This window comes from Hypomesus nipponensis, chromosome 21 (assembly GCF_054491055.1).
Source record: "Hypomesus nipponensis isolate SF chromosome 21, ASM5449105v1, whole genome shotgun sequence".
Taxonomy (NCBI): Eukaryota; Metazoa; Chordata; class Actinopteri; order Osmeriformes; family Osmeridae; genus Hypomesus; species Hypomesus nipponensis.
The window spans coordinates 2,187,501-2,197,500 of NC_140381.1; the positions used below are offsets into that span (position 1 = coordinate 2,187,501).

Here is a 10,000-nt window from a genome sequence, read left to right on the forward strand (position 1 = left end):
AGAAAGTTAATTATTAACTTTTTCTCTGATAGGCAGCAGTTAAATATTACATACACACACACACAGGCGTGTGCTGAAAATTGGTAATGTAATGGATTGAACTTTATAACATTTTGGTATCTCCCTCACTCTCTCTATGTCTATCTCTTCCACTTTTTCTCTCTCTCTCTCCCACTCTATCACTTTCTCCCACTCTCTCTCACTCTCTCTCTTTCTCCCACTCTCTCTCTCTCTCTTTCTCCCTCTCTTTCTCTCTCCCACTCTCTCTCTTTCTCTCTCCCTCTCTCTCTCTCCCTCTCTCTCTTTCTGTCTGCACTTCCGAAAGTGATGTTATTGGTTGTCATCGCCACGGTAACATAACAAACCTTCCATCCCATCTGGTCACGGACTGGGCGCCGTTAAAAGAGAGAGAAGGAAAGAGGGAGGGAGACAATGATAGAGAGATGAAAAGAGAGAGAGATAGAAACATTTCCCATAGAGACTGTGTGTACTGCCAAAACCTGCTCCTTGTAAATACACTTATTTCAGACAGCACATCAATGGCCTGTGTGTGTGTGTGTGTGTGTGTGTGTGTGTGTGTGTGTGTGTGTGTGTGTGTGTGTGTGTGTGTGTGTGTGTGTGTGTGTGTGTGTGTGTGTGTGTGTGTGTGTGTGTGTGTGTGTGTGTGTGTGTAAACCTGTATCTTCCACAGATGGTTGCCTGGGCTTACAAATTCTTAAGACCCAAATTAAGTCTCACATGCAGACACACGCTCACACACATGCGCGCACACGCACACACACACACACAGATCAGTTATTGACAGTTTCTCTGCAGGAGAGTCCTGATTAACTGTTTTATCTCCTCTGGTGGTAGGTAACCATACCACCAATCAGAGCACAGATATGAAACCAGACCACCAATCGGAGAACACCTAAGCCAAATAACCAAAATGATGTTTCCTTGCTCGGATTAGATGCATCTAAATCCAATTCTACACAATTGCGTCCAGAGGCAAAGAGGTTGGCGCCCATTTATAAATCCTCTTGCATATCAAAATTAAACTAAGAGGTTCCAATACGCAATAGCACATTGGTCTGGCGATCCCAGGCTAAGACAACGACTTAATCATAGTTTATAAATCACTAACTAAGTGCACTCTACAAGACGCACATTTCTGTGAAGAGCTCACACTTCACTCCAACTGCGTCAGGCTGGGACGCCGTTCCTTCCCCTATCTGCCATCCAGAGAATCGCCATTAATTATAGCTAGGAGGGAATCTCGTTCTGAGTCTGCCCTCCCGACCAATGAGAAAATAGTCGGGACCACTGGTCGCGGCCAGGGACTCTCGTGACACCGGGAGAAATCACATATCCTCACGGTTGTACCGAGGAGCCTGATTTAATTAACGGGCCTGTCGCGGTTGGCTTGGTCTTCCTCAGTTCTCCCGTTCCCCGTGCTGCTGTGCACACGATCCCAAGGCCTATGCGGTGACCTCGGAGTGGCTCCGTAGCACACCGACTCAAAATCAACTAAACCTTATTGTCTTTCACCGTTACACTAAATTACGTTTTGAATTAAATAAGGAATAAGTCGTTTCATGCGTTATTCATTCTATTATTTGATTACGGACCACAACTAACGCCTCGAGAGGGAACCGTTCCTGTAAGCTTTTTGGTAGGGAAACAACGTAGGTTAATGAATTGTAAACGTTATATCAACGGGAACAACATATTTTAATAGCAAAAAGTAAGGTCGCCTATAGATCGGATTTTGATGATAAATAAATCGATAACATATGCGCTTCCGTCAGCGCGAGAACAGAATGTTCTTTCTCCGGGTAGCTAGTGCGCGAGGCTGGGGTAAATACCTACAAGCCACACGGGCCTTCAGAAATTGAACTTTCTGGTTTGTATCAGACAAACTTAATAAAGGCGACAACCAGGCCTCCTTGAAATGTGTGGTGTCATACTGTCCTGAAGGCCTGACTCTCTCCCTCCTCACCTCTCTCTCTTTCTCTCTCTCTCCTTCCTCTCTCTCCCGCTTTCCTACCTTTCTCTCTCTTTCTAAAATCTCTATTTCTCCCTCTCTCTTCTCCCTTTCTTCTCCCTCCTCCCTACCTGGTCATAGATGAGTTAATTTACAACTTGTTAGTAGGCTAATGCTATTAACAGTGGTGTGGTTTTGTAAACATGTGTGACGACTCTTGTTGTCATCAAACGCAGTAGATTTGGTTTATAAGAAAGCTTCTTGTACTCACAACTGTTGCTCTCTTTCAAAAATGTATATTTTTCTGATAGACGATCTGACATAGGCCTACCTTGTGACTGATGCAGATGACAGGAGGAAAATGATCGACACAATACTAGTCTGGATGTTTTACATTTCTGAAGTAAACTACTAAATAACAAACGATATTAGACACGGATTCTTAATTTAAAAAAATAACTTACACACACGCACAAGAAAATATATTTCTGAAAGGGAAAAAGGTTGCCTGTGGAATTGGCATTGCCTAACTTTCTTTGATTTGTGGGTGGCTACCTGTCTTAGATTACTAACGAGCACCGGAGCACGTCACTTATTAAATTCGAGTTTTTAACGAGTAGTTATCAACAGCTAAATACCTTCTCTTCTCATCATCCTGGCTGTCTGCACGTGGAGACACGATCAGGTTCTCAACAACAACAACAACCGCATATCGGTGCACAAACAAGTCCGTTGAGAATCCAAATGATCCATCAAACGATTAGCACCACCGAGGCAAAAAACACGTTCAACCAAGTGTCACCGCCAGACGCCAATTACTCCAGACTGTCAAAGCGTGAGGCCGCATCTCAACATTCAACTTTAACGGGGCCCCTGCAACCCGGTGACGAAGCCACTTACAGAATATTTGTGTCCAGAGGGATCTCCGCTGCCGCTGGTACCCTTTCCAATCCGGTGTTAGTACAATTCACAACGCAAGTGTCCATAGGTCCCGTGAGCAAACATGTGCAGTTCCCGGGGCACGGGCTACAACTCCTGCCTGCGCCGTCCCCGTGGGGGCTCGAGTCCCCTGCGTCCAGGCAACAGATGGCGAGAAGCAGACTGGAAAACACTCCAAACTTGAGGAAACCGGCGCCATGTTTTCGCTTGGATAGAGTCTGGCCATTTCTATAAGGCATAGCTCACTCACATCTCATCTCCACTGAAGTCTAAGTTTCCTCGGTCTGGGGAGAAACAACCACCGATCCCAGTTTAACGGTTTTCATGTGCGAAAACGAAAAGAGCGAACTTTTCTATTTAATTACGTTGTTTTTTTTTTCCCCTCCCCGACTCGCGCGGACCTTTCCCGTTCTCGGCAGTTCTAACGGAATTGGCTCTGGTCGTCCTCTTCGTGAAGAAAGTTTCTTGGAGAACTTCCTTGCTCCCCCTCCTCTCTCGTGATGTAGTTCTAAAAGTAACCGCTGGAGGCCAACCGTTGTTTTCATTTTCCTCCGTCGAAAGTTCCCGAGAGTTTTTTATTTTTCAGACGGTTATTTTTGCTTTGATAGAATAAGATCATATTAGAGAGACATCTCATTTATATGAGATTGTGATGCACTTCAAAATAAAATGCCCCGAACTATGTACAAACAAATCATGTAGACTGTAGACGTGTATAGATGTTCATAAAACAGGATAATGCCTTTAACACTGAAGTGCAGATCCACAAACGACACACACACACACAGTCCTGTTGGGCACATGAGTGCGGCTGTCCCTTCTGTACTGGTCTTGGCTCTGACTTCCACATATCCTACCCAGACCACAGACCTGCCGCGTGTGTGTGTTCCTTTCTGTGTGTGGTGAGTGACTGTGATCAAGTGTGTGTGTGCTACTGAACCACCAAGTGTAGATACATGTGAGTTGTGTTCATACTGAGGTTGCTCTTGGTTAGAGCATCTGGTCTGGTCCTGGGTCTGGTCTGGGTCTGGGTCTGGGTCTGGGTCTGGGTCTGGTCCTGGGTCTGGTGTGGGTCTGGTGTGGGTCTGGTCCTGGTCCTCGTCCTGGTCCTGGTCCTGGGTCTGGGTCTGGGTCTGGGTCTGGGTCTGGGTCTGGGTCTGGGTCTGGGTCTGGGTCTGGGTCTGGTCCTGGTCCTGGTCCTGGTCCTGGTCCTGGTCCTGGTCCTGGTCCTGGGTCTGGGTCTGGTCCTGGTCCTGGGTCTGGGTCTGGGTCTGGTGTGGGTCTGGTCCTGGTCCTGGTCCTGGTCCTGGATCTGGTCCTGGTCCTGGTCCTGGTCCTGGTCCTGGTCCTGGTCCTGGTCCTGGATCTGGGTCTGGGTCCAGTGGGGCCTGGGTCTGGTGTGGGTCTGGAGGGAGGGTAGAGGGAGGAGGGGGAAGGAGGGAGGGAGGAGAGAGGAGGGGAGGAGGGAGGGAGAAGGGGGAGGAGAAAGGGAGAAGGGGGAGGAGAGAGGGAGGAGGGGGGGACTGACAGTGTGAGTGAGAGTAACAGCCTGTCCTGAGAGATGAGTGTGGGAGCCAGCAAGAGCATGTCGAGGAAAGAAGGGATGAGAGAGAGAGCAAGGGAGAGAGAGACGGAAAGAGAGGAAGAGAGAGGGAGTGAGGAAGAGAGGAAGAGAGTGAGAAAGATGGAGACAAGGAGTGGGCACTCCAAATATAGAATCTGTGGAATTTGAGAAAACAATCTGTTTTTTAACTTATGCCTTCCTCCCCCATCCCTCCCCCACGTCGCTCCCGTCATTGCAACACTGCATTTCACACACTCCTCCTTCTGCCCTCTCTCACTCTCTCACTCTCTCCTTGTTGTCTCCACATCTGTAAGTAAATACTTCAGGAGAGTTCATTTGGAACAAGCGTTCACAAGACTTCCCTTTTTTTGGGCCAGTATTGATTTATGATTAGTGATCGTTTTGCACTGGTAAGTTACTCCATGTGTGTGCGTGGACCTGTGCATTGCAGTTGTGTTGCGGTCGTGTTGAGGTTGTGTTGCGGTCTTGTTGCGGTTGTGTTGAGGTTGTGTTGCGGTCTTGTTGCGGTCGTGTTGAGGTCTTGTTGTGGTCGTGTTGCAGTCTTGTTGTGGTCATGTTGAGGTTGTGTTGCAGTCTTGTTGTGGTTGTGTTGAAGTTGTGTTGCAGTCTTGTTGTGGTCGTGTTGCGGTCTTGTTGCGGTCTTGTTGCGGTCATGTTGAGGTTGTTTTGCGGTCTTGTTGCGGTCGTGTTGAGGTTGTATTGCGGTCTTGTTGCGGTCGTGTTGCGGTTGTGTTGAGGTTGTATTGCGGTCTTGTTGCGGTCGTGTTGCGGTTGTGTTGTGGTCGTGTTGCAGTCTTGTTGCAGTCATGTTGAGGTTGTGTTGCGGTCTTGTTGAGGTCATCTTGTGGTTGTGCTTCCCATGGTAGACACAGGGAGCTCTGAATGTCTTGGAACAAAAAGAACAACAGAGGGGGGAGAGGGAAAGAGGGGTGAGGAAGAGGGGGAGAGCAGTGAGGGAGAGAGGGGTGAGGGAGAGAAGGGGAGGGGTAAGGCGGCAGTGGAGAGGGAAGGAGTGGTGAGGGTGAGGGGAGGGAGAGGGTGATGGAGAAAAGAAGGATAGAAAGAGGAGAGGAGGAAGAAAATCTATCGCTCTCTTTTTCTCCCACTCCCTCAGTGCATGCGTGTGTGTGTTCGTATTTGTGTATATGTGTGTGTTAGTGTGTGTTAGTGTGTGTGTGTAAGAATGTTTGTTGGTGTGTGTGTGACAGAGGTGTAGCAATGGGTAGGCCTGGATATGCACAGGCCTACCGAAAAACTAAAATATCTCCGAAAAATTCTGCACCGGGTGCAGAATGCATATTATGCATATTTTTCTAGGCCTACCAGCCTAACCCTTCCTAAAGATGGTTCTGGCTACGCCCCTGGTGTGAGAGGGTTTGTTGTGTTTGTGTGTATATTTATCTTACCCTTTTTTTCACAGTTCAGATAATAACAGGATACAGATCTAATCATTCCCTTACTCCTCCCTTTATCCATTCATCTCTATCACACTCACTCATGTCCTCTCTCTCTCCCTCCTTCCCTCTCCCTCTCACTGTAGTTGGGATCTGTCATGTCTAAGGTGGTGTAAGTAGCTGCTATGTGGGAGTTTTTATTTCTCAATAAAAGCTTTTTGAAGTCAAAATCTCCCTTTTCCTTCTCACCCCCCCCCCCCTCTCTCTCTCTCTCTCTCTCCCTCCCCCCTCTCTCTCTCTCTCTCTCTCTCTCTCTCTCTCTCTCTCTCTCTCTCTCACACCCTCAGGGTAATCTCCTCTGACGGCTGTGTAAGGTCACCCCACCATCGCTCTGGGGGTTGCCGTGGAGATGGGCCAAGACCCCGCCCCTTGTGCGCTCACCTGTCACTCAGCCCTCACCTGGCAGGTGCCCCCCCCCCCCCACGGGAGGTGAATGGGAGAGGAAGTGAGGGATGAGGGGGCAGAGAAGAAAGAGAAGTGATGGGTTCATCCAGGCGTGTGAACAGGGAGACAGATCTGGCTCTTGTTAGCACTGACCTGCATCTCAACCTGCAGCTAGCCTTAGCACTTGCATGGTTGCTGTATGTGTGTTTGAGTGTGTGTGTGTGTTTGTGTGTGTGTGGTAAACGAAAACAGGCTCAATGTGGCTGTGTGTATGTGTGTGAGTTGGCGTGTGTGTAACAGTGGATGTGTGTGACTGTGGGGCTTGTGTGTGTTGGCATGTGTGTAACAGTGGATGTGTGTGACTGTGGGGCTTGTGTGTGTTGGCATGTGTGTAACAGTGGATGTGTGTGACTGTGCGTGCATGTGTGTGTTGGGTTACACAGTGTGCTAGATAAGAACAAGTCCTTGGACCCTCTGGGAGGGAAATGTTCCTTTTTCCTTTTTTCTTAAGTGCCATAAATCGTTTTTGCGATCTTGTTCAATCTTGCGGGCGAGGTCTCTCATTTTCATCTCGGTTTCCTTTTCCTGTCACAGTGTATTGTGGGTAATCAATGAAACCATGTTGTTCCTCAGATGTCCCTGAGGGATGGATGTTTCCCCTCATGATCATCCCTTCTTCATCTCCTCTTGGTTTGTTCGTCTGTCTGTCTGTCTCTCTCTCTCTCTCTCTGTCTGTCTCTCTCTCTCTCTCTCTCTCTCTCTCTCTCTCACGCTCTGGATAAGAGGGTCTGCTAAATGACTAAATAAATAATTATAAAATAAAAAAACAGCACACCACAACACAATATAATCAACATCATTGAACACAACACAACACAATGTAATACTATGAGAGACTACTACACACAGGGGCATCACCAGGACTGAGGCTGGTCTCAGAGAGGGGCCTGAGGCTGGCCTCAGAGAGGGGCCTGAGGCTGGCCTCAGAGAGGGGCCTGAGGCTGGCCTCAGAGAGGGGCCTGAGGCTGGCCTCAGAGAGGGACCTGAGGCTGGCCTCAGAGAGGGGCCTGAGGCTGGCCTCAGAGAGGGACCTGAGGCTGGCCTCAGAGAGGGGCCTGAGGCTGGCCTCAGAGAGGGGCCTGAGGCTGGCCTCAGAGAGGGGCCTGAGGCTGGCCTCAGAGAGGGACCTGAGGCTGGCCTCAGAGAGGGGCCTGAGGCTGGCCTCAGAGAGGGGCCTGAGGCTGGCCTCAGAGAGGGGCCTGAGGCTGGCCTCAGAGAGGGACCTGAGGCTGGCCTCAGAGAGGGGCCTGAGGCTGGCCTCAGAGAGGGGCCTGAGGCTGGCCTCAGAGAGGGGCCTGAGGCTGGTCTCTGTAGTAGAGAGGGAACTCAGAGAGGGGACCTCCCAGGGGCAGCCTGGAGGCAACCACATTTCTAACACTGTGTGTGTGTGTGTGTGTGTGTGTGTGAGAACATGTGAGTGAGAACATGTGAGTGTGTGCGTGTGTGTGTGTGCGTTCTTCATCGGACAGAGTAAAGGGTTGATGTGATCAAGTGCCTGTCTAATTGGGTGTAATTCGGGTCTCTTGTTCCCCTGCTCCAACACTGGGGAGCGCAAGAGAGTTCACACCAGAGAATTATATTCATCTCACGAATATTCCTCTAGTTGTTCTCTTTTAGGTCGTGTGCGTGTGTGTGGTGGGGGGGATTAACCTGTAGAGATAGAGAGGGGGGGGGGGGGGTGGAGGTGGGGAGTGAGAATTAAGGGACAGAAAGATCGAATCAGTAATTGCAGTCGTACAATGCCAACGAAGCCTTTACATGCAAATTGAATGTTGAGAAAGGTGGCGATGGTCTGTGTGTGTTGTGTGTGTGTGTCGCACAAATAAGTGCATGAGAGAGCGTGCATGTAGCCTACCTATTGTGCGTGCGTGCCTGTTTGCAACCCCAGACGATGCTCACGCGCGGTGGGAAAACGCACAACTGTGCCCCCGCAGAGAACGAGATTGCATAACGGAGGCATGGGTCTCTCCGGTGCCGCCCAGCAGGAAGCTGTACTCACTCGATGGAGATGTCAAATGCATCCTGTAACACCGCCGAGTAGAGAATGAGAGAGGGGGGGAGAGAGACAGAGAGAGAGAGAGAGAGAGAGGGGGGGGGTGAGACAGAGAGAGAGAGGGAGGGGGGTGAGAGAGGGGGGGGAGTTGAAAGAGAGAGTGTGAGAGAGAGAGGGGGGTGAAGGTGAGAGAGAGAGAGAGAGAGAGAGAGAGAGAGAGAGAGAGAGAGAGAGAGAGAGGGGGGGGGGGTGAGACAGAGAGAGAGAGGGAGGGGGGTGAGAGAGAGAACGAGAGAGAGAGAGAGAGAGAGAGAGAGAGAGAGAGAGAGAGAATGGGGGGAGAGTGAGAGAGAGGTTGGGGAGGGAGAGACAGTGAGAAAGGGGGAGAGAGAGAATAGTTCAGACCGTATCTCCATTCAATACCCTGATAACGCAGGTGAGAACGCCGGTGCAGCGCGCGGGTTAACGGGAGAGTGCCAAAGTCGAGCGCGAGCGAGCGTTCTGTCTGTGTTGAGGCTCGGTAGTTCCCATCAGCGCTCGGGATCAACATTCCATTAACTTCCCTCTACCGACCGTTAATCAGAACCCGGCAGGCAATGAGCACGAGGCAGGCAGGCAGACAGGCAGGCAAGCAAAATACTTTGCTTGTGAATATGGAAGTGAAACAGTCGGTTTTGCTGTGATGAAACATTAAGCTACCTGGAACAACCTCGAGCGTTCAGATGAACTTTTTATCCGACCGTGGACTCGTTTCTGATCCCCTCCCACGGCCACGGGACGCCCCCCGGAATTTTAACGGAAAGGGAAGGGAGAGCAGGCAATACGGTACACGGTCTTCTATCAAACCCTGGACTGTCTCCAGGAGCAAGTAGGCCTACATTGAGCAAGACGGGAAGAGCAGATTAAGTTTACCAATAACACCGGTTACCGTAACGCCGTTAAGTGGAGACTAACAGTATACCACCATGGACAGCGGGGGAGACTGAGATGGTCGCTGACGGTTGGCAGGCAAATCCCGACTCACGTCAGAGAAAGACCACATGAAGAAATGAGAAGAATTATGGACAGAAGGATGAAGAATTGAAATATTCACGTTTGAATTCTAGTTTTCTTCCCATACACCAATATAACAATATAATTTTGTATTAGTATGACATTTTATTTGATCAGTCCACACCCTAGAGTTGTTTGATGTCTGAACTGTGCGGAGGAGTATTTTCATCGATAGTCTACCGCCTGACGTCGTTTGGTGAGTTTCAAGCAGAAACCTACTTCAAATTCGTTGGTGTTAAAGAGTTCAAAAGAAATCCTGCTTTGCGCTACTTCTGGTGCTGTGGATGGGTACACAAGATAGTGCAGACTGCATGCAAATTCTGAAAAACCGATAAAATGTAGTTCTGAATACTCTAGTACCTGCTTGGAACGCAAACGAAGGTGTTTTCACCATTGTATTTCAACGGGCTATCCGTTTGGGAACGTATGCATTTGTTTTGTTCAATTAAACATATATGGTAGGCCTAGTAGTCTCTGTTGAATATCGGACCCCGCGCATGATCAATATCAATATTTTAGGTCAACCGGACGGTATGTATACCAGAGCCCGCGCGCTGCATCCC

General features: G+C 49.4%; 2 protein-coding genes across 2 annotated transcripts in view; one reads left to right on the forward strand and one right to left on the reverse strand.

The window, feature by feature from the left end:
• Positions 1-3,470, reverse strand: part of pkd1a (polycystic kidney disease 1a) — a 56,057-nt gene extending 52,587 nt beyond the window's left edge. The window contains exon 1 of the mRNA XM_084685916.1: positions 2,870-3,470. Coding sequence (XP_084542042.1) covers positions 2,870-3,147 — 278 coding nt within the window. The 5' untranslated portion in view covers positions 3,148-3,470. The remainder of the gene's footprint in view (positions 1-2,869) is intronic.
• A 5,263-nt stretch (positions 3,471-8,733) lies between these two features.
• sstr5 (somatostatin receptor 5) overlaps positions 8,734-10,000 on the forward strand; it is a gene marked incomplete at its 3' end in the record, with an annotated part of 4,729 nt that continues 3,462 nt past the window's right edge. Inside the window, exon 1 of the mRNA XM_084685917.1 lies at positions 8,734-9,633. Within this exon, the coding sequence (XP_084542043.1) occupies positions 9,576-9,633 (58 nt within the window). The remainder of the gene's footprint in view (positions 9,634-10,000) is intronic.